General features: G+C 55.2%; 2 protein-coding genes across 2 annotated transcripts; one reads left to right on the top strand and one right to left on the bottom strand.

The window, feature by feature from the left end:
* Positions 1 to 6,796: 6,796 nt before the first annotated feature.
* CDX2 (caudal type homeobox 2) lies at positions 6,797 to 9,584 on the top strand (the record flags this gene model as incomplete). Its single annotated transcript, XM_079537398.1, has 3 exons — positions 6,797 to 7,331; positions 9,064 to 9,209; positions 9,414 to 9,584. The coding sequence occupies 3 exons, from the start codon at positions 6,797 to 6,799 to the stop codon at positions 9,582 to 9,584; spliced, it is 852 nt and encodes a 283-aa protein (XP_079393524.1).
* Positions 9,585 to 20,539: 10,955 nt separating this feature from the next.
* Positions 20,540 to 23,285, bottom strand: PDX1 (pancreatic and duodenal homeobox 1; the record flags this gene model as incomplete). The annotated part of the gene is made up of 2 exons (XM_079534817.1): positions 20,540 to 20,844; positions 22,895 to 23,285. 2 exons carry the CDS (start codon positions 23,283 to 23,285, stop codon positions 20,540 to 20,542), a joined length of 696 nt encoding a protein of 231 aa, XP_079390943.1.
* Positions 23,286 to 23,529: the final 244 nt, after the last annotated feature.

Genomic DNA, 23,529 nt, shown 5'->3' with positions numbered 1-23,529 from the left:
GAAATGAATGGGGTTTGACCTCAGTATTTTCCTAAGCTCCATGTAGTACAAATGCTTCACTTCACCACTAAGAAGATGTTATCACCTCCTGCACTGTTCACATTTTTGGTGAGACAATCCATGTTCTTGTTACTTTGAGGAGAAGACACAGCAATTCATTTCTTTGCCTTCAACAAGCATGTCTGTAACAAGACAGGTGCAGCTGTCTTTTAGCCATCCCTCTGTGACCAGAAATCTCTTTGCTGGTTTTATGTAAACAGAATCTAATCCATGCATTGGAACTGAGGCTGCTCTCAACATAATTCAAACAAACACAAAAAAACTGTGGGTTTTTTGTCTGAGCACAAGCTCAGACTGTGCATCTAAAGGGAAATTGTGTGAGGTCCAGAACACCTTGATCCCTGGATGTCAGTGAGTGCTGGAAATAAGGCCACTTAAAACTGCGAACTTTAGAAGCCTGAGTTTTAGAATACCAGCCTTAGTTTACAGGGAACTATAAAGCTGAGTGTGTTTGACTGTCCTGTCCTGATTGTCTCAATTGCTGTGATTTCCCAATAGATGCCCAGTTCAGGTGAGTTCATGTCATTGAGCTTTAGGTACTTAGGTGGGCTCCAGCCACCCAGCTCTGCACTTGCTGGTGAGAGTCGTGCACTCACAGCAAGTGATTCTCTCACCTAAATAAGCACCTACAACAGGCAGAGGAGGGCAGGACACGACCCTCGTACTCCCTAGTCTAGAAAACTTGGATGACTGCCTCCAACTGGAAGTCTCACGCAAACTGAACTACAGCTAATCCTGCTCTTCAAGCTTGGTGTGTTTTAATATCAAGTAAAAAAATAACAGTTTTATAGAATTTGTCCACTGTAGCAAGTTAGGAGTGTGGTACCACACCCAGCTCCCAGTGGTCAGCCTGACTGCATAAACTTGGCTGCCACAAGATGAGAGCACATCTCTAACTTGCTTTCAGATTCCCAGGACAATAATCAGAGCCTCAGTATTTTTTTAATACAGCTAAAAATAAACATTATTGTCATGGTGGGGTTTGGGGATTTGTAAACATGCCTTTCACAACGTCTAATTGGATGCATTTGTCTGTACCTCAGGGAGCTGAGGTCAGAATATACTGGTTAATAATTTTGTTCTCATTAATATCTTACAAAGTCTCAACTGCAAATAGTATTTCCAGTGTTACAAATTAATGAGTGTTTGGATAGAACATGCTATCGTGTAAACCAAGCTGCTATTTACTAACACTGCCTGAAAATAATTCATGTTTTAATGCAGCACTTGTGAGTTGTATATTTATGGAATCATAGAGTCCTTAGAGTTGGGAGGGACATTTAAAGGCCATCTAGCCCAACTCCCCTGCAATGAGCAGGGACACCACAGCTTGATCGGGTCTCCCTGGTCCCAATCCAGCCTGCCTTGAAAGTCTCCGTGGACGGAGCATCCACCACCTCTCCGAGCAACCCCTACCGGCGCTTCACTACCTTTGTTGTAAAAAGAAATGAGGAGGCTGACGCTGGGAAGCGGCCCGGAGTTTCTTCTCTCGTCCCCGGCGACGGGCGGCGGCACTAGGGGGAGCTCGGGGATCGCTGCGACGGCACCGCGGGGTGCGGGGAGCTGCGGGCGCAGCGAGTTGGTGAGATGCCGAGAGGGCAGCTCCTCCCGCAGTGAGTTCTCCGCCAAATCGGTCACCCTGTGTCGCCAATAGCACTCACCAAAATAAAGAATCGTAGAATCATTTGAGCTGCAAGTGACCTTTAAGGGCCACCTAGTCCAACTGCCTGTGATGAACAGGGACACCTACAGCTCCATCAGGTACTCAGAGCCCCGTCCAGCCTGATCTTGAGTGAGTGATCCCAGGGATGGGGCATCCACCACCTCACTGTGCCAGTGCCTCACTGCTTTTATTACAAAAAACTTCTTTCCTTATGTTCTAGTTAGAGAGTTTTCCTCCCAGTCTAAATCTCTCTTTTTTCAGTTTGAAACCGTTTCCCCTAAAGAGTCCATCCCTTTCTTTCTTGCAGCCCCCTCATATATCACAAGGCCACTCTCAGGTCTCCCCACAGCCTTCTCTTCTCCAGGCTGAACAGCCCCAGCTCTCTCCTCTGTCCTCATAGGCAGGTGTTCTATCCCTTGGATCTTTTTTGTGCCCCTCCTCTGGATGCACTCCAACAGCTCCATGTCTCCCCTGTACTGAGGACTCCACATCTGCATGCAGTACTCCAGGTGAGGCCTTGCCAGCACAGAGCAGAGAGGCAGGATCACTCCCTTGGCCTGCTGGCCACGCTGCTTTGGACGCAGCTCAGGATAGAGTCGCTTTCTGGGCTATGAGGGCACACTGCTGCTCACATCCAACTGCCCTCCAGCACTACCCCGATGTCTTTTTCAGCAGGGCTGTGCTCTTTCCTTTGCTCCCCAGCTTGTATTGATAATGAGGGTGGCTGTGAGCCAGGTGCAAGATCTTGCACTTGGATTTGCTGAACCTCACACAGGTCTCTTGAGCTTGCCTAGGAGACCTTTCTCCTGGTTCTGGATGTACTTCTCTAAGCCAAACTACTGTGTTTGAAAGAGAGGGATGGGAGATCTGGAAGAGAACCAAACCCTGTGTGACACCAGGACCAACCCTCAGTGCCCGAAGTGTCCCACTGCCCCAGGGCTCAGCCAGGTGGGAGTCGTCAGAGGGTGGTGTGGCCCAGGGTAAGGCCCTGCTCCTGGGACCTTTGTGATCTGAAACGTGGGGCGAGGCCCCACTCTTCTCCAGGGGAAAGATCTGGGAGTGAATGGGCGGTGTGGGGAACAGTCAGACTCAGCTCCTCCTCAGAGCCAGAGGCCTGGGCTTTGTTTGCTTTGGAGGGAATGGGTTTGTCCCTGGCAGAAGCGCTGTCTCCTCCCTTCTTTACAGCCCCAGTTCTCAGAGCGAGCAGTGGGGTGGGGGAATGGGAACCTCTAGTCCTGGGGAAGGCTTTTGAGGCAGTGGTTGGGGGAACCCCCCTGAGCTGTGCAATGCTTGCGGGAGCCCCATCCACCCCCTCAGAGCAGCCTTTGCCACCTGCATGAAACATCACCCCCAGAGCTCCAGGGCCCTGCAAGGAGGTGTGCAGTCAACGCCTCTGAAACCTTTGACCTTGCAAACAACGAAGTGTCCCCACAATGCCTGTGCTGAGTGTACAGCCCTGCAGCACATGGCTGCTGTGGGGTGAGGAGATGGGGCCCTGGGGGGGAGAGGTGGGCAGCACACAGTGGGAGACACGACCTTGGGCTGCCTCGCAAAGAGCACATCTCAAAGCAAGATGTAGGGAATTAGATGGTTATGAGGATGAAGGGGCCATTGGTCCGAGGACCAGGGATAGCCACAGGGCTCACTGCTGGCAGACGTGCTGATCATACTGCAGCCACTATTGGGCACCTTCCTCGGGGCTCAATATGAATGTGGGCAGTGGTGGCCACTCTATGAGCAGTGTTTTCTTGTCTGGGGATGACAGCAGCCATCCAAGCTCAGGCTCGATGGCACCTGTCCGAGGGGCAGAGCCGTGCGGAGCTGAATCGTGCTGTTCCGTGCCCCCTCCCCCGGCCCCACTCCTTTCCAGCAGCTCGGAGCAGCGTTCTGCATCCAGCCCGCTCCTGCAGGCATGTGCTTAAACAAGCCGGGTATCAACCCCACGATAAAAGTATTGGGTTATTCTGCAACGTAATCTACATCAAAGCCTCGGGGGCTGCCGGCTTGAAAAGATCCAAGATGTTTTCTAAGTCCTTATCATGTCTGTGCTTAGGGGGAGCCATAAATTCCACAGCTCGGACGCACCAACCCTCGGTTCCTCCTTCCCTCTCCTCGGCCACCAAAGAGCTTTCAAGAAGGTTTTTTTTTCTTCTCCCTCGCAAACAAAGCTCCCGGTGCCGCGCCGTTACGGTGGGGGAGATGGGAAGACCCACCCACTTCACCCTGATCTTCTCTTGGGAGACAGAAAAATCGCTCCGTGAAAACCTGAATGCAGTCGGAGCCCAACAAGAAGGCGCCCGCTGTCCCTCGACGGCGGTGGCTGCGCTCGGCCTTTCCCGGGGCTCCTACGGGCGGTTCGGACGGGGTCCCCGTGCCGCGCTGTCCCGGGATCCGGCTCCAGGGCCGCGCCCCGAAGGAGACCCCGTTCCAGAAGGCAGCGGGAGAGACGTGGGGAGTCACCGCCGGCGGCGTTTCTGTCTGACAGTGCTCAGGCGGATTCCCTCGGAACTGGTGATGTTCTGCTCCAAGCAGCGCCAGGGCTGGTAGAAAGGAGCGGGCGCTGCAAAGCGCCGCAGCCCGAAGGGACCGCAGCCACGGGTGCGGCTGAGGCAGAGCCGCCGGTGGAACCGAGCGGGGAAAGAGGGGATCTGCATGTAGAGAAAGAGGGGAGAAGCAAACGGCCCTGCAGGGAAACACGGGGTCAACATAAATAAAACAAAACAAAACAAAACAAAATAAAATAAAATAAAATAACATATAAAATATAAAATAAAATATAAACAAAACCCCAAATCCCCAGGTGATATTTCGCTCCCAACAGCCGTGGTTTGGCACTTGTCACCTTAAAGTCGCTTTTCCTCGTTCAGGATCTAGGGAAATAAAAAGATAAACAAAATAATAATCATACTTTTATAATGAAAGAAACGAAAGGAAGGAACCCCCCCACCCGCCACCCAAAGCTGCTGCCTTGGCCGTGCCCCACGCACCCTCCCCAGAACCTCGAGGAGAGAGAAGACGGGAAAACCGCGTGGGAAACAAAGAGGCCTCAATCGGTTTGTAGGGGGGACACAAAGCTCCTTCCTGGATCAGAACGCAGTGGGACAGGGGAAGGCACCCTGAACCGGATCGGGCGGAGATCCCGCATAGGGCCCGGGATCGGGAGGGGCACCTTCAATCCGACCCGGCCGGAGAGCGCCGCGTCCCGCCGGGCTGAGGGTCCGTGCGGACTTCGGTGCGTTTTGATGCTCTGTGTTCCGAGTTGTGTCGTTTTAATGGCCCCTTCCTCGTTTATGGCACCATCAAACTCTGTCGGCGCAGCCCGGCCGTGACACCGCGGGGGGACGCGGCACTGCTTCTCCGGGGCAGCACCGCACGAGGGGATAGAGAAATCCCATAGGGAGGAGGCGGCCGCCCGGCACCCCTCGTCCCGGTGTGCTGTTGTTATTGCACGGTCGCAACCGCGGCCATGAGATCGCGTGGGCAATGGGGTTTGCTGTGCTGGCACTGAACGACGCACGCAGCGAAAGCGTCCCAACGGAGATGGGCCGGGAGCAGGGTTCCGTCCTTCCCCGAGAGCCCCGATTCCCGCGGGCAGGGACAGGGGACGTCGGGGGACACTTCGGGAGGCGTCGCGGAGTTATTCCCGTAGCTCTGGGGCAGCCCCGCTTTCGACACAGGAGCTGCCGTCGGAAGAGGGATAAGAAGATAATTTTGAGGGACTTAAGGATTTGGAGATGAGAACCGCCCGTCGAAACGGGAGGAAAGCTGCGAAACGGTCACGTACTCAGAGGAAAGAGAGATACACGGAGGCCACGGACGTGCGTGTAGGGTCCGTGGGCCACCTCTGGTAGGACCGCTTCCGTCTGACGGCACCGTAGCGCCCGGGAGAGTCATCGAAGTGGGCCGAGGCTGAGCTGGGAAAACTGAGAAACGCTGCCGTCCGCATCCACCTCTCTCGGCGGGTGAAAGGTTTCCTCGCTGTGCCATGGGAAAAGATGCAAATATGCAAACGTTTTCTGGCATTGTCCCCGCTCAGGGTGAAAAGTTAAAGCATAAAAGCGGCGAGGGGAGCTGAGGTGGGGGGGACGACTCTTCAAAGGGGCTCCCGGCCGGGGGGAGCTGGCTGCCGCCCGCATGCTCCCCGGGGCGGGTTCCCGAGGCGTCGGGGTGGGAAAATCCGGGGGTGCCGGGAGGGCAGGACTCGGCCCCCGGATGGACAGAGGCTGTTGGGAGAGGAGCGAGGACGACGTGGGACTCGCGTGGGTCCCGCGGCCCGCACTCATCCCCGCAGTGTCCTTTCTGGGCAAGGGCTGCGGGTGCTGCCGGTGAAGGCTCACGTCGAGGCCGTCGAGGCTCGGACGGGCGTACAGCGCCGTGCCCTCGGAGGGGTTTCTCCTCTTACCTCTCGTTCATGGAGTGGGAGCGGGTGGGAAGCGCGCAAGAAAGACAAGCGTGAGGTTTGCGGCTTAAAACAACGACGACGACAAAACGGCTTTGGGGATTTTTAATCAAAACCTCCCTCCTCGCCCCCAACGCCAACAAGGAGAAGGGGCGACGAAGGCGCTGCCCGATCCGCGGTTCCCATCTTCCCACCCTCGCCCTTAGATCTCCTTCTCTGTCTTTTGCAAGTCTCTCGATTTCATCCTTTGAACCTGTGATTGGAGGTTAAAGTGCACCAGGTTGCAATGGAAGGAGGAAGCTCTTAAACAATAAAGGCTTGAATATTTAGCTGTGATCAGGTCGCTGCCCTCTCCTTATCTTTTTAAATGCAAATCGTCTTTTAGGGGTAGTAGCTATATACCCAGCGCCTCTCCACGTCACCTGCCTTTGGTGTGTCTGGGCCATTACTAATAGAGCCTTGTAAACAATCGTTAATCATGTAAGCGCTGCCGGCCATCGCCTTCGGACCGGGAGCGCTCGGCGGCGGCGAACTGCGCGGGGCCGCGGCCCCTCCGCCTGCCCCCTCCCCGCCGCGGGAGCCCGGCCCCGGGCGGCGGCGCTCCGACGGCCCCGGCAGCGGCTCTCCGACGGCCCCAGCAGCATGCCGAGAGCGGCCGCCGGGGCCCCGCCAGCATGTACGTGAGCTACCTCCTGGACAAGGACGGGCCCATGTACCCCGGCCCCGTTCGCCACTCGGGGGGGCTCAACCTGGCGGCGCAGAACTTCGTGGGCGCCGCGCAATACGCGGACTACGGCGGCTACCATGTGAACCTCGACGGCGCGCAGTCCCCCGGGCCGGCCTGGCCCGCGCCCTACGCCGCTCCGCTCCGCGACGACTGGGGGGCCTACGGGCAGGGAGCCCCGCCGCCCGCCGCCGCCGCCGCCGCCGCCGTGCACGGCCTCAACGGCGGCTCCCCGGCCGCGGCGATGGCCTACAGCCCCGCCGACTTCCATCACCACCACCACCACCACCACCCGCACGCCCACCATCACGCCGGCCCCGCGCCGCACTGCTCTGCCGGGGGGATGCAGCCGCTCGGCGCCGCCCCCGCCGCCGCCGCCGTCGCCGCCGCCTCCGCCGCCCCCGAGCCGCTGTCCCCCGGCGGGCAGCGCCGCGGCCTGTGCGAATGGGTGAGAAAACCGGCGCAGGCAACGCTCGGTAGCCAAGGTAAGCGGGGGGTACGGGACGGGGGCGGCGGGGGCGGCGGTCCGAAACCGACCCGCTCGGGGGCTGCTCCTCGGTGGCGTCTCCGCCAGTACTATGGGGAAAGGGCAGAGAGCGGGCCCGTGCCGGGGCGCGGGGCAGGGCCGTCCCCCAGGGAGCAGAGGAGCTGCGGGGCCCGGGGACGGCCGGGCTGCGGGGCGCGCCGTCGGATGGACAACCGATTCGCCGTCGGGCTCATCCGGCATGCGGAGGACGGCGTCGCTCTCCGTTCCGCTCGGCCACTTAGAGCCACTTAAAAGATTTTTATAACCAATTACAGTCATATAAATCATCGGCCGCTGTCGCTCCGCATTCGCTTCTGGCTCGCTGGGCTCCAGCCCGGGAAATAGGGCATTGCGGAGGCTGCGGCCCCCACGGGGCGCCCGGTGGGACCCGGAGGTGCGAGGGCGTTCCCCCCAACCCCTCTGCCCCGGGGCCGGCGCCGCGCTCCGTTGTGATGTTAATCCCCCCACGGCCCGGCCGGGCCCTCTCCCTTTTATATGAGCAGAGCTGCTCGCTGCCCGCTTTGATATACACCTTCCTCTCCCATTGTCTCTTTTTTTTCTTTTCCTTCGCGTTTCTATTTCCAGATATATTTACGGCTGAAAATAATAACAATAATAATAATGAAAATTAAAAAGGAGCGGTGACTTCCGCAGCCATCACCGACCGTGTGCCCTCCCCACCCCTCCCCCGGCCCTGTGCCCGGCGCTGCCCCCGGGCTGCGGCGTTCCCCTCGCGGGGTCGGTGCTGCTCGGCCGGGCCCTCCGCATTCAAATTGCGCCTTTGGAGCAGCGCGTATGGTAATGCGCGGGGCCGGGGGATGAAAGCGGCCGCCGCCATTTGCTCAGTAGTGGTAATTCAAACAGAATGTGGCTGTCATTAAGGCTTTGAGAAGGGTTTTTCTTTGATAAGATCTCCTTGTCCCGCATTGTTCGGGGTTGTGTTCCCCATTCAGAGGCTCTGGGAGCTCTCTCTGATCGCCCTTGTCTCCTCGCGGGGTGCTTTTGTTGTGCTCTGCGGCACTTCACCTGCATGGATTCTGCCCGAGCACCTGGGGGGGGTGGGGAGGGTTGGGGTTAGGGGCTGCCCGCGGCTCCTGTCCGTGGGAAGGGGCTGAGAAGCACCGCTTCAATCAGAGAGAGGGGGGCACGGGAGGGCCGCGCCGTCCGCTCGCGTCCCTCGAGCCTTTATTTCTGCGCGGTGTTTTCTGTACGATTTTTGAGCCCCACAGCTGTCCGCCGGGCTCAACGCGACGCGCTCAGCTCCCTTCTTCCCCTTCTGAAACGGAGCTCCCGTCCGATCTGCGCTGCCCAGAATGGGGCTTCACTTTTCCCCATTATTTTCCTTTTTTTTTTTTTTTTTTCCCTTTATTATTACTATTTTCTTCTTATTTTCCCCCTTTTCTATTGCTTTTTCTTCTTCCAAAGTGGTAAGACTTTATTCTCGCTGCAAAGCGAACGGGGATACCACCAGAAGTATAAACCAAAGTTGTCCCCAGCAAAATCAACGGGGGTGCAGCGGGGCGGGGGCTGCATTCCGGCACCATTCCGACAGCTTTGGCAGCCCCTGAGCCGAGGGACGGTGCTCCTCTCCGGCTGCCGTTCGCGGTCCGAGGTCTGGAAGAGGCCCCGTCCCGTTTGCCGTACTCGGCCCTTTCTCTTTTGCTTTCCCAACGCGGCTTTGTCCTCCGCAGTCAAAACCAGGACGAAGGACAAATACCGCGTGGTGTACACGGACCACCAGCGGCTCGAGCTGGAGAAGGAGTTCCACTACAGCCGCTACATCACCATCCGGAGGAAAGCTGAGCTGGCCTCCAGCCTGGGGCTGTCGGAGAGGCAGGTCGGTGGTGCGGCTCGGACTGCGCGCGGTTGGGATGCGCGGCTCGAGTCGCGCAGGTTGGGATACAAGGGACAGAAATACGCGGGACGGAGATGCGCGGATCGGGTTGCGCGGATTGAGATGCGCGGATCGGCTCGCTCGCCCGCCGCGGGGCCCCGTGCGTTGAAACTGACTGCCTTTTTTTCGCTCTCCCACACCCGACAGGTGAAAATCTGGTTCCAGAACCGTCGGGCGAAGGAGAGGAAGATCAACAAGAAGAAGCTGCAGCAAGCGCAGCCCGGCGCAGCGGAGCCGCTCAGCCCCGCCGCCCCTCCGTTGCCGGGACCCGCGGCCGCCCCGCCACCCGCCGGGCTGGGCCCTGCCGCCCCCCAGTGACAGCGGCCCCGGCCGAGCGCAGGGACTGCACGGATCGCGGAGGAACGGCCGGGCCGGGCCGGGGCCGGAGGGGCCCCGCGGCCACAGCGGGAACGGCCCCAATGCACTGCAGCGCCGTGTGTACAGATGTACAGTGTGCGCGTCTCGTTCGGGGAACCGCGGCCGCGGCTTTGGTGTTATTAATATTATTATGGTTTTCTTTTGTTGTTATTTTTCCTTTTTTTTTTTTTTTACCCTGGCGTTTGTTAGGTGTAAGGGGAGCGTGGCACTCCCCACTGAATCTCAGGGATCTGTGCGAAGGTCTGAGCGATGCTGTTGGGCTGACAATGAATTTTATTGGGGAAAAAAAAAAAGAAATTAAAGCACATTTTTTTTTTAAATTTTATATTTTACTTTTTATTTTTTGGTCGTAACTTCAAATATGCAAAACGTTCATGAAGAGTCGGAGCAGAGCAGGTGAGGTGGTGTCAAGTCTGTGGCAGTGAACAGCTCAGTGTAAGACACTTGTAAGATCCGTACGCCCAGTGCTGAGGACCACCATACAGAGATGGGCAGAGTGAAGCCTGTGAAAATTGCATCCAGCCATGCTGGGGTGAAGATCCTGTGCTTGCAGAGAGCTGCCAGGCACCCACTTGGCACTCGCAGTGTCCCAGCACTGATTGTCACTCCCCATGCTGCCTGCCTTGCTTGGAGTTCATGCCACTGGTCAGTTTTCAAAGTCTCCTTGGATGTCCCAGCTCTCCTTTCACCACCTGGGACAGAAAACTTTGGGGGAGCTCTGCGCCCATCCCCAGACACACTGTGGGCTGATATATGCAGGTTTCTTGCTGTGAGCAGCACTCAGGCTGTGCTCATTGCTCGCGGGTTCGGTATGCACCGTGCCCCAATGGTGGCATCTAAAGGATTCCAATCCGCACCGCGGCGATGCCGGTCCACAGGGCTTTGCAGGCACCAAATGGATCCGAGGGGCTGTCCCTCGGAGGATGCCCTCTGGCGCCCGGGGCCGCCCTGCAACATCGATCCCAGCCAGGCTGCTGCCCGAGCTGCGGTGCGTTGCTGCGATACGCCTGTCAATAAAGGCTGTTTGGATTGTGGAGCGGAGCGCAAGGTTTGTTTGGTTAGTGGTTAGAGGTTCAAAAGTCGGCATTGTCCCACTGCAAACGAACACAAGTTTTTTCTCCCGAAGGAAAAGCTGGCTGCGGCCAGAAGGAGGGAGTGATATCGGTGGGCCCTTTTATTTGCTTCCAGGAATAATTAATGGCAGTGAAAAAAAAAATAAAAGAAAAAAGAAAAAAGATGACCACAGAGTTATGAAGAGCCGTCAGTGAGTACATTGATCACAGGGGATATGTGGGTGATAGAGAGAATGTTTGGTAGCTTTTGCTGGTGTGTCCTTATGCCTCTGGAGCTGGGATGACAGAACCCATGGACACTTTACAGAGGTGGCACATGGTGATGGTGGCACACACTGTTTCCAGTGCTGAAAACATCAGGTTTTGCAGCCCTCAGGATTTTCAAGAAAGAGCACTGATCCCCTTGAAATGCCCAGAGTAATGTGCTTGTACAAAACTCCCAGTCCTCCCAATGCTCATTAGAGACCGAAGGCAGCCAGGTGTGTTCCAGTTTACTCCAGTCCAGTTCCATAACCAATCTCTGCTCCCTTTTGCCAGTGGATGTTCGTGTTCTGAGCTCCTCCCCTCCAGCTTCTGACGGTGGCAATGCAGAACTCACATTTCTTGGTTTAAAAAGGAACCAACTGAGCAAATTGTACCCACACCCCATTCCAAACATCTACCCCCTCCCATCCCCAAGCAAATAATCCTCCAAACTTCCGCTTCCTTGGTATTGCCCGTGTGCCATAAAGGAGTGCACAAAGGCATGAACTGGATATTGTGTTTATTTGGGATGGTACCAATACCCTGCCCACCCCTCTGTGTAAAAGCCGTGGAATCTGAAGTGTTGGCCTCAAAGTGCAGGAGGGTGGAAAGGGAACTCAGCCCCCTGCCGCCTCTCTTGGCGCAGTACAATAAGAAAGCAGCCAGAGTTCCTTCTCTTGGCTTAGCTTGTCCATAAACGGAACTTCCTTAAGTTCTTTGGGTTCTGGGTAACAAGTGGCCATATGTCACAGAACACCATGGAAGGAGCTATAAGGCCCGCGGACAGAGGGCTTAGATGGTATCTAAAGGAAATACCTAACTCAGAGCATCCCCGGACGGCACATAGTATATCCTCAACATGATAGCCAAGCACCCGGAGCATGCATCACAAAACTTTATAGAAAGAAGAAAAAGTCTTAAAATCAGCAGTAAGCATAAAATCATAGACTATCCAGAGTTGGAAGGGACCCCATAAGGATGATCGTGTCCATCTACTCAAGCAGCAACCTGCAGAAACCTGCACTGCTGCATGCATCGGTCACAGCCCAAATGCATGATGGAATGCTTCACCCGGATCCCAGCAGACTACAGCCCATTTTTGTGGGACTCTGTGCTGAAGGCTGAGGCAGTTGGAGCCGAAAGCAAAAGTGGAGCTGCTGCCAGCAGAGCAGGTCTGGAGGCTGGCCAGGAAGGCAGCAGAGTGCAAGGTGTGTGGAGGCAGCGCAGGGCTAAAGAAGGGCACACAGTGCAGTATGGTATGGGCGAGGGATGCAGGGAGCTGGGTGGGAGGTGTGGGCATGACCCACTCAGGGTCCAGTTGAATGCCAGAACCTCTGGGATGGAGGGGGCCAACCCCATGGAGCTGAGCTCCTCACTAGGACAGTCAAGTCTTCACTGTCCCCTGTCGTGTGAACACTACACGTTCTTGTAATTCATGTCTCACCCTCTGCTATGCCCTCTGCTATGCCCTCCATTCCTTTTCTGGATCTTTCAGAAGCCAAGAGTGAGACGAGAGAGGATGACGACTCATGAAGGATCTTCATTTCGTGCTCACCTGTGTTCCAACATGCAAATGTGCAGCAGACATCAGGGCCCAGTCCAATTAGCCATTAGCAGGATAGCAGGTAACAACTTTCCTCTTCTTCCTGTCTTCAGGTTGGATGTTAGGAAAAATTTCCATTCAGAAAGAGTGGTGAGGCATTGGCACAGGCTGCCCAGGCAGGTGTGCAGTCACTGTACCTGGAGGTGTTCAAGAAGTGTGTGAATGTGACACAGAGGGATGTGGTCAGTGGGCACGGTGGGGGATGGGCTGGTTGTTGGACTAGGTGACTTCAGAGGTCTTTTTCAACTTTAATGATTATGGGATTCTATGACTGATTCTGTGTCTCCTCAGGTCAAAACATAATATCTAACCCATTGGCTCAGATCCAGTTCCTCCAACAAGTATGTCATTCTTTCTTAAGGTCTCATTTCCAGCCTGCTGGTCCCCAGTGCTTGGATTGGATGGAGACCAGACAGCCATACGCCCAATGGGATGTCAAGGCTCACATCTGTACCCCACTAACACAGGCAGGGAGGGAAGAAAAGCCATTCCCACAGTGCTAATCCGAAAGAAGAGACCAAGCCAAACAGAATGCATTGCAATAGCAAATACTGCTGCAGAGGGATAAGAGCTGAGCACACGGACCTGTCCTGCTCGAGGCATTCTTGCCTCCTTAGTCACCCAGGTATTTTCTGGCAGCTGTTGCAAGTAGTTCTGCCTTTGAGTCAGATCCTGCTCCCTTGGCACGTCTCGATGGCTTCCAAGCTCAGATAGCTTTCAGACAGCCAAAGACCTTTGTAGCAGAAAAGCTGCCTTATCTCCAGCATTATTCCTTTTGGGAGGGGATGCTCGAGCCATGGGACCTCCCTTCCTCCTCTGGCAAACAGCAAGCTCTCAGCACTTCAGACTGATGTTCGTTGTGCTCCAAAGCTCAAACACTGTGAGCTGGGAGCACGGTTCTTGTGCCTGCACCTTGAGACAGGGCTCAGGGTTCACAAGGTCCCAGTCCTGCCTTTGTTGCATCTCACGTGGAAGATAGGCAGCACCCAGACACCAGAGTCCTCAGCATTCAAAGGCATTTGGGTTCCCAAATTGAGATGAAATCAAGGGGTGGTAGAATTTGACCTGAGGAAATGTGTAAAATTAGTGAATATAAGATGGAATTTGCACAGGACTTGGTAAAAATCACCTCCCACCAGCAATGCCAAAGAGCTTTTATTCTAGCTTAAAATAAAAAATTGCTGCCATATATGAAACATTAACCTCAATAATTGAAGAAAATTCAGTCCACTGCTCTTCTTGGTACGGTAAATATGGTATGTGGTTTCTGCAGCAAAAATGCTCATATTTTGATCTTCTCTGATTCTCACCATTGTGCCTATATGCACCTATACATGGATAGGCAACCACAGGGAGCTGAAGTGAGGTCTCTAAAAACATCTTGCACAACCATTCCCCGGAATGCAGTGACTCAGAAGAAAAGGTGACTTTCTCTTATCAGAAGCGTATTCCTTCCTCCAGGACTTAAACACAATTCCCAGCAATGACACAACTACAAAACTGCAGCACCGCTTCAGAACCACTACTTAGTTTTTGTCATTCTTTTGGAAGCTCTCATCGCAGCTCCAAAGGTGTTTTCCATCCTCATGAGCACGATCTCTGCTGGTGGCTCTGCCGGTAGAACATGCCCTGCATTATCTCCTTGCCTGTGGACATGCTGCTGGCCTGGGGCAGGAGGATGGCCCTTGGTACCGCTTCAACCACAGCCGCCCCCTATTCTGGGCTGCCCCTAGTCCTGTGGCCCCACACGGTTGAGCCAGCAGCACATGGCTGGATCACTGCAGCAGCGTTACACTTAGTTCAGCTCAGGAGCTCAGAGGCTCCTGGCACTGTCCCAGCACTGTCCCTACACCATGGCACCAGGAGGCAGCAGCCAGGAGCCAGGATTCACAAAGCCTTGCTGCAACATGGCATCTCTCCCAGTAGAGTCTTTCTGGAGGCATTCAGCTCTGATGATTGCTCCCTGCTTGCTGTGCCAGGGAAGGAAAGGGTGGGCTGTGTTCCTACAACTGTCTTATTTAATTACAATGTGCCAGGGGATATTTCTGGGTGCTGAGCTCAATCAGCTGGGCTAAGTAATTGTGCTATGGTGCACAGCCAGCCCTTGGCTTGAACCAACAATTTCTTGTCCAAGGAACTGCTGTTCACAGAGTCAGTGAACCCTGGAACAGGGTTTGGGTGCAGGCATCCTGTCCTGGGGGTAGTAGACAACTGTCTGCCTATGAGGCTTTTGGTGACAGCCCTGGCGCTGAGGAGTGCTTTGAACCACCCTCTGCTCACTGCTGTGGGTGCAGGTTCAGATTCCCAAATACCATTAGAATAATGTAAGTAAGCCAGTTCAGCAGTGGGGAGGCATAGGCAGCAGGCTTGGGGCTTTGGGAAGGTCTGGGGTTACAGCTAGTCATTCCCAGTCTGAAGAAGCATCTGGCCTTGGGCCCCATCCTATGCTGCTGTTCAGCAAATGCCTTTTATTCACTGCCTGCACCACCCAGCAGTCCTGGCCATGCCACTTGCCTCCCTCTTCACTTCTCCCTCTGTAACTGCTTGATGAAGAAATTCTGATCTGCAATTGAGGGTATCTGAGAATAAGAAAAATAAAGGGGGGTGGGGAGGAAAGGAAAAGAGGCAAAATGGAGAAGTAAAAAAAAAAAAAAAAAAAAGGAAAAAAGAAGAAGAGAAGAAAGGGGAAGAAAAAGAAAGAAGAAAAAAGATAAAAAGAAAAAAGAAAAAAGAAGAAAGAAAAAAAGAAAAAAAAAGAAAAAAGAAAAAGAGAAAAAAGAAGAAAAAAAAAAAGAAAAAAGAAAAAAAATGAAGAAAAAGGAAAAAGAAAAAAAAAAAAAGGAAGGACTTCCGGCCGTGGCGCGGGATTGTGCTGCGGGGCGCAGCCGGCAGGTGGCAGCATCGCTGCAGGAGGAGCCGGGAGGGACAGGATGATCTTCCCTTCCCTTCCCTTCCCTTCCCTTCCCTTCCCTTCCCTTCCCTTCCCTTCCCTTCCCTTCCCTTCCCTTCCCTTCCCTTCCCTTCCCTTCCCTTCCCTTCCCTTCCCTTCCCTTCCCTTCCCTTCCCTTCCCTTCCCTTCCCTTCCCTTCCCTTCCCTTCCCTTCCCTTCCCTTCCCTTCCCTTCCCTTCCCTTCCCTTCAAATGGGAACACTCTCACCATTATTGTGCTCTTTTGTTAAAATTTCTATAGAAATAAATAGGAGGCATTACTTTCAGAGCAATCTACATAAAACAGCCCCATGGAGCAGACCCTTCAAATGTCCCTGGCACTATCTGGAGAGCCCAGCTGGTGGCTATTTTAGTCCTACATACCTGCAGCTTCCCCTGTGGGAGCACCTAACACAACCCTTGTTTCAAACCCAGGGCTGGTGCCACCCCAGAGGTGAGCTATCCCACAGAGCCAGGTGAAGGTTTCCCAAGGAACTATTGCTGCCCCCAGCATCTCATTGCCAGGGCTTGGCTGGCCAAGCAGCTCCTTGGGTGTGTGGTTCACTGCACATCCCAGAGCCGAGCAGAGAGGGTGGGATGAAAGCAAGCATGGGAGTAAATGGGATTTTGCTGGAGCGAGACATAAATCTGTCACCCAGCTGGAGCGTTATCTCCCGCACCTCTGCAGTTTTCTTGATGATTTCCAGTGCCTGCATCCAAACCAATTGGGACGATATTTTCCAGGTGTGGCGAGGCAGCTTTGTGAGAAGCTTTGCCAAAAACATCTTTACAAAGAGTCGTGGGCAACTGCAGTGGCTGATGTGACCAGGGAACACGCCGTGCACCCAATAGGGTTCAACACCAGCCCAGCGAAACCCACGGAAATGGCAATTCTCTGCTGGAATCCCATCACTTTCCCTTAGTTCATGGACCAGGAAAGCTGTGGAGGTGGGAGAGCCAACTCCCTTGCATCGCAAAGGGACTAAGCTTCAGCAGGAGAGGTGCAAGCTGCAATTAATTAGCAGCTCGCTAAAACACACAGAGCACAGGTTTCTGTTAGGCGACTTTCTCCCTCCGTGCAGAGCCGCATTCCCGGTTAATGAGCTCATTGGCACCGCAGTCCCATAGCAGCAGAGCTCCTGGCACAGCATCACCTACCTTTCTCTTCACTTCCTCAGCAAATGCCTCTCTGGTTTCTCCACCATGGCAAACAACTCCGGTCTCTCTTTCCTCTCCTTCATCCCTCCTGCTCACAGCTGCCAGCCTTCCTCATCCTCACTCTCACCCTCATCCTCACTGCTTTCCTTCCAAGCCAGCCCGGTGCACAGCCCCTCCCACTGCCCCAGGGCAGTCAGACCTCTTTCTATCTACAGTTAAACTGTCTCACTAAGGGGCCGTGGGTTGAATATTATTAAACTCTCAGTGAAGAAATGGTAGATTTGATGCCTTCAAAGCAGAGGGGGTTATCCCCAATTCTTTTTTTTTTTTATTATTTTTCTTCTGATTTCCATTCTTGGGATAAAAAAAAAATCCAGCCTGTATCATGAAGGAAAAAAAATCAGAGCTGGCCGTTCTGCCAGCTTATCTCAGGCAATGCCACCTCCTGCAGTCTCACCTTTGGCCAAATACTGACTCACCAGCAGGGAGAGAAAAGCAGAGGCTGACAGCCCAGCACAGTGCTGGGTGCTGTTCTGGGAGGGAAAGATGCATGTTTGGAACCAGGTGGACCCGAGCAGCCGTGCTGAGGGGCGGTGGTACAAGACTGTGTGCCATGCTACAGAGCAGCACAGTCCTTCCTTCTGCCCACACTCCAGGCAGGTGGCTGTTTTTCCCTGCAGAAGGGTTCAAATGCAAGGAAGCAGTGCTCAAACATGAGCCAGGACTGGGTGTTTCTGCCCTGTCTCAGCCCTGGTGCTGGCACAGCCTCGTCTGCTGGCATGGGCCCTGGTGTGTTCCCTTTCCCCCAGAGTGTTCCTACCCGGCCTTGTTGAGAAGGAAGGGACAAGGAGGAGCTGAGCTCTTTGCATCTGGTCCACCTCTGCCATGAAACAAAGCCCTGCAACCCCTTCACTGTCAGTGCTTTCATAGGTATTCACACCTGCTTGGGATGCTTCTGCTCGTGGCCAGATCCTCCAGCTCACCCTCCAGCTTCCTCATTCCCACTGTATTTTTGGATCATGTGTGATAGCTATGGCTGTTTCCAAAGGAACCTGCCTCCTGTGGGTGCTGGCAAGTGGAGCCAGATTGAGGGCTCCTGGGAAGGTGATGTCCCACAGGAGGGCATGCAGTTGGCAGCAGCCCTGCCACAGCCTCCCCTGCTTGCAGTTCTGCTGCTGGAGCAAGGCAGAAGGCAACGAGTGTCAGGCCAAACAGCAGAGGAACCACGTGCATGGGCTTCCTGCTCCACAGCCAGGCTGCCCAGCGATGACTCAGCCCTGCGGTACGCTGCGAGGGTGGCACTGAACTTCTTTCCTCCATCTGGGTGCACGCTGAGCTCCCAGGTACACCTGGGTGTAGAGGAGCTGAGGATCTGGACAGCACGTGGTGAAGGAAAGGTGGTGGGGAAGGGCAGAGAGCAGAGGAAGCTGCAGCTGCACATGCATCCCACTTTGCTGCCCCGTTCCTCGTGCACGCAGTCAATGTGGTGCATGGGCACATGGCTGTGCCAGGTGCTGGAAGCCCCAGGGAGGGATCAGGTATGGGTGAAGGAAAGTCAGTGATATCCACTGCTTCCAGCAAGAGAGATGCAGAGATTTCCACAGTTTGTTGTCCTCCCTAGGCATTAAGAGGCCATCTGTGGGCAGCCATACCCAGTGGTATTCCTGCTCACAAGGCAAGAAATGTGCATAGCCTCAAACCCAGAGCTCAGCTCCCAACCATTGTCCATGCTGATGGCTGCAGGGCTGGCACCCTCCAAGCACCACAGCCCTCCTGAGCGCTGTGTCCCCTCTCAGCCACCATCTGCCACATCCATGGCAGCAGCAGTGTGCACAGCAAGGGAGATGGCGGTGGAAAAACTTTCACACCTTGTGTTAAATCGCCTATTTCGGGTCTGATTTATGGGCATCATTATTCATCTGTGGCAGCAGCAACCCACACAGAGCAATGGCTGGAAGAGCAGAGTACTGCTGAAAAGGAAATAAATAACAGCCAAACCTTCCATCTCTTACCTCCTGCCCGCTCGGTGTGGTGCTGGGATTGTCATACATTTACCTCTGCATGGCCCCAGAGCTGTCCAGACTCAACTAACACTATAAATATATATAGGTGCATTTGTAAGAAAGATGGATAGGAAAAAAGGAAGTGCCAAACCCATCAGCGATGTCAATTCTTTAAAGAAAAAGATTTTATTCAATACAACTAAATCATGCAGAGCTGGTTCTACTTTCACTTGTAGAAATACTTTGGCCTCATGGTCAGGTGGAGCAAACTCAGCACAGTTCAGAAAGTCTCCATCGTTACAGCAGTGCGCGGAGAAAACTGAAACCAAATGTGTTGTACTGGGAAAAGGAGGGGCACATCTCTGCTGCCACATCTGCTGCTCACCCAGCAAAACGCTCCATAGGGATCTTAGTACAAAACCCCAACCCTCAGTATGAAGGATCATCTGTTAGCAGCTGGATCTATTTTCATAGGGGCTCCCTGAATGCAACTTCGATATAGCCAGCACAGAAGGCATTTGGAAATAGCTCCGGGGGGTGTTTCTAGTGGCAGACTGACATGAAATTAATGGTGAGAAGAAGTGCTGAGGTTTAAAATGGTCCCTGCAAAGTCTGGGCGGCTTTACTCGTGTTGCTCTGCTGGGTTTGGTTCTTCAGCAGAACGGCTTTATTGGTAGATCGCTCGTAGAATCATTAGCAGAGTTCTCACTCGTTGACGATGTTTGACTGAAGAGATCCAGGCCTGGTGCTGCACTTCCCGTGCAACGTAAAAGGAAAAAGTCCAGGAACGTCCCTGTTTGTGCACACATGTTAATGCCCCCAAGCAAAGAAAAGCGGCAGAATGACATCCGCAGGGCCGGTGCCCACCGTGAAAAGAGCCGCCTTCCTCCCATCGAATTCAATTTCCAACGCTGTTTTAGGAACCGTTCCTTTCTCCTTCACGAAATCCCCGTCCGTGCCGCTATCGGCATAGGTAAGATTCTCCTCAGCGGCTGAGGAACGATGGAGAAACGTCACTTTTCCCCTCTCTGAACCGCTTCTCTCGGGTTCCAAAAGAAGCCCCAAACAGCCCCGAACCCCTCCGGGACGTAACGCGTTGTCCGCAGAGAAAACAAAACCGCGCAGCGCCGAGCGCGGAGCCGCGCAAGAAAGAAATGGAGCTGTGGAGACTTCTGCCCGACGTCCGGAGGTCGGGAGGCAGTGAAGAAGGGAAGGAGTTTTTCCTCCGAAGGAAACTTTCCCCTCTTGCCGCTGCCATCGACCCCTACGGCGAGACCCTGGCAGCAGCGCGGCCCCGCACCGCCGGTCCTCGACGGCCGCCTGTGTGCCCGGTGTCACTGGGGAGAGAAATCTTCCAAATCCTGCCCGCAGGAAGCTCGGGCTTTTTTATTTTTATTTTTATTTTACTTTTATTTTTATTTTCTTCTCTCTCTCTTTTTTTTTTTTTTTAATTTCCCCCTCCCCCCCTTTCTTTTTTCTTTCCCTTTCCCAAAGTCGGAAGAAAACGAAACAAACCAAATTGCCGAAGAACCGAGCACGAGTCCGATTTCTTTTGAAAGTCCCCTGCAGAACCGGTGCCGCGGAGCCCCTCAGAGCGGCGGGGCGGCCCGCAGAGCCCCTCGCCCGGCCCCGCTCCCCTTCCTGCGGTGCCCGCTCCACTCTCCCGGGGCCGCTGCCGCCGTCGGTGTCGGCCATCCGCGATCCGCCTCCCCCGGGACACCGCAGTCCCGGCCCCGCACGCCTCTTCGGCTCGGGGAGTTCCGGGGGGAGAGGCACCGCGGATCCTCCGAGAAAGAAGCCCCAGGCTCTGCCCCGGGGCCCCGAGGGTCCCTCTGTTGTCCGGGGGCGAGGCCGGGACCGAGCTGGAGGGGTTGGTGGAGGCCGCAGTCACGGCTGCAGATCCTCTTTGCCCTGCAGCTTTCCGGAGGACACCACGCAGTCCTGCTCGGGATCAGCGCTGTTGGCCGTCCCCCTCTTTTTGTCTTCTTCTTTCTTCCATTTCATCCGCCGGTTCTGGAACCAGATCTTGATGTGCCTCTCGGTCAGGTTCAGCATGACGGCCAGCTCCACCCGCCGAGGCCGGGAGATGTACTTGTTGAAGAGAAACTCCTTCTCCAACTCCAGAAGCTGCGCTCTCGTGTAGGCCGTCCGCGTCCTCTTGTTTTCCTCCGGCTCCACCACGTAGGAACCCCCTGCGGAGAGCCACTGTCAGCCCCGGCCGCGGCCGCCCCGTCGGGGAAGCGCAGGGGGAGACGAGAGGGCCGGGAACCGAAACCCCCCCTCCCCCGCTTCGGGCTGCACTACGCTGTGTGCCGCTCCCGCGGCCGCTGATGGTTCGTTTTGTAAACGTTTGGCCGAAGTATTCAGTGAATCGACGTGGAAATAAATCAATCCACTGAAGTAAATCGCCAGAAATGGTAAAAATAATTTATATTATAAAAAAAAAAGGAAAAGAAAAAAAAATAGAATCAAGTTTTACCTCTCCATGGTAAATGCGTGGAGAAAAAAAAATAATAATACCCATATCTGCACAGGCTTCGTCCCGGCCATAGCGCAGTGGGAATGTGGGATGGGAGCACGGAGCCTCGTTCGGGGGCAGCCGGAGTGCCTGGCTTGGGAAGACCTTTGGTTTCGTGATCCTGGAAACGGTGACAGCGGCGACAACACCGTCCCCAGCACGGCCTCTGCTGTGTCCCGGAGGGGCCGGCAGCCGGAGGAGGTGTCACCGCGATGTCACCCGCGCCCGGAGCCCCAGGGGACACCTCGGAGTGGTGGCAATGCGACCTCCGGGGCGTCGCGATTGAAACAGCTATTGGGTCACTTGGATGTGGAAAAGGCCGCCCAGCCTTTTGTTCCCGGGACACATCCATATAAAAATATATAGAAATACAGAAAAATATGTAAAATATGTGGAAGTGTAGAGAAAAATTAAGTAAAAACGAACGTTTATCTGGTTAACATACAAGTTTGCATGTGCATGGGCATTAAGGAATCGCTCTGTTGGGGTAAAGCAATCTAGCAGCACTGGAGGGGGAACCCCGCGGTCGGAATGCTTTGGGTCAGGATTTCAAGTGCTGACACCGGGGTTTGGCTGCGGGCACTCCACGGGCATGAGGGGCACGGTGTGGGGAGAGAGGTGATGGGTTCAGGTTGTGCCGGGGAAGGTTCGGATCGGATATTAGGAAACACTTCCTCTCCAAAAGAGGCGAGGCAGTGGCACAGCTGCCCAGGGAGGTGGTGCAGTCACCGTCCCTGGAGGTGTTCAGGAGCTGTGTGGATGCGGCACTGAGGGATGTGGTCAGTGGGCACGGTGGGGATGGGCTGACGGTTGGGCTTGGTGATTTTAGAGGTCTTTTCCAACTTTAATGCTTCAGAGTGTGGAGAGCGATGCGGATGTCTGCAGCTCATCCCCAGTGCCACGTGCTGCTCAGCGCTGCCTGGACCCCCCCCCGGGAGCAGCGGAGAAGGGTTTGGGACTTCGGAGGGGAAAGTTTTGTTTTGGCGAGGTTTTGGTCATTCCTCGGATTTAACGGTAAAAAAGTAATATATATGTATATATATATATATACACCTATATATGTATATACACACAGAGATATTTTGAGAATGTGACTTCCCAGACTATTTCATGGTGATTTCAACCCTCCAGTCCCTTTTCAACTGTCTATTTGAACAAAGCCATTAATATAATATTTGCCGTATAGGCGTGACAAAAGCGCAGGACACGATAACATTGTGCAGGCAGAGACAGAAATATTGTTCCGCAGCGGAACTTTCTGCCTCGATAGAGTTTCTTCCCCTCGCTGGCACCTCCGATTCGTTTGTGCATTGTTCCCCCTTCCCAGGGCTCTGGGTTGTAAAGGTGCGATCCCGATCGAGCTACCGCTGCGGGCTGCGGGGCGCCGGAGGCAGAGGGGGGGAGTTCCTCGTTGGGCTGCGGGGGCTGCCTCGTTCCCGCACGCCGCGGGATGGGGACCCCGCGAAAGCCCCCCGAGCTCCTCGACGGCGAGTCCTTGCGTGTCCCATCCCGACGAAAGGTTCGTCGAGGAAAGGGAATTCGTGGGGATCAACGCGGGGTTTGGCACCGCCACCCCTCCCCGACTGATGCGAACGGGACTTTAACCCGGGCGGGCTCAACCCGACTGCGGGGACCCGACGGCAGCGGGATCGGAGGGCTGCGAGGGACCCCACGATCGGAGCCCTTTCGGTTCCTTCCGAAAGGGAGGAGGCGGCGGGGCTTACCTGCCCACTGCCCCTTCCAGGCGTGCGACTTGGTGGACTTCATCCAGGCGAAAGGCACTTGCACCCGGGGTTCCTCCATCGCCCCCGGGTCCGCCCCGTCGGAGAAAGGCAGAGCGTCCTGGTGCGGGGGAGGGAGATGAGGGTGGTGGTGGTGGTGGTGATGCAGGTGGGAGACCCCGGCATCCTCGCTGATGGGGGGCACCTCGTAGGGCGAGATGTCCGACGGGCTGCCCTGCTCCAGCGTCCCCAGAGAGCCGGGATACGGAGCCTGCTGCTGCCGGCCCACGTAGAGGCAGGCGGGGGGGCTGGGGCTGTAATCCTGCGCTCTCTGGAAGGCGCACGGCTCCTTGTAGAGCTGCGCCGAGGCGTAGTACTGCTCCTCGGTGTTCATGGCGGCAGGCCGGGGGGTCCTGCAGCTAGGGGCACATCGGGCTGCTCCCGCCGCCGGGATCCCTCTTTGACAGCTCGCCGCCCCGTCGGGCCCCGCCGCCCTGCCCGGCTCCCGCCGCCTCCCCATAGGCGCCGCACCCCCACGTGAGCCCTCCCGCAGCCCTCCGGGGCGGGGCGGGACCCATAAGAGGCCACCGGGGTGGCCCCGGCCTCACAGAACCGTTTTCCCCATTTTCGCCCTGCTG

The sequence above is a fragment of the Tetrao urogallus genome, assembly GCF_951394365.1.
Source record: "Tetrao urogallus genome assembly, chromosome: 1".
NCBI classification, from domain to species: Eukaryota; Metazoa; Chordata; class Aves; order Galliformes; family Phasianidae; genus Tetrao; species Tetrao urogallus.
Note: the sequence above shows the minus strand (reverse complement) of the source record. Positions and strands in the feature narration are given on the sequence as shown.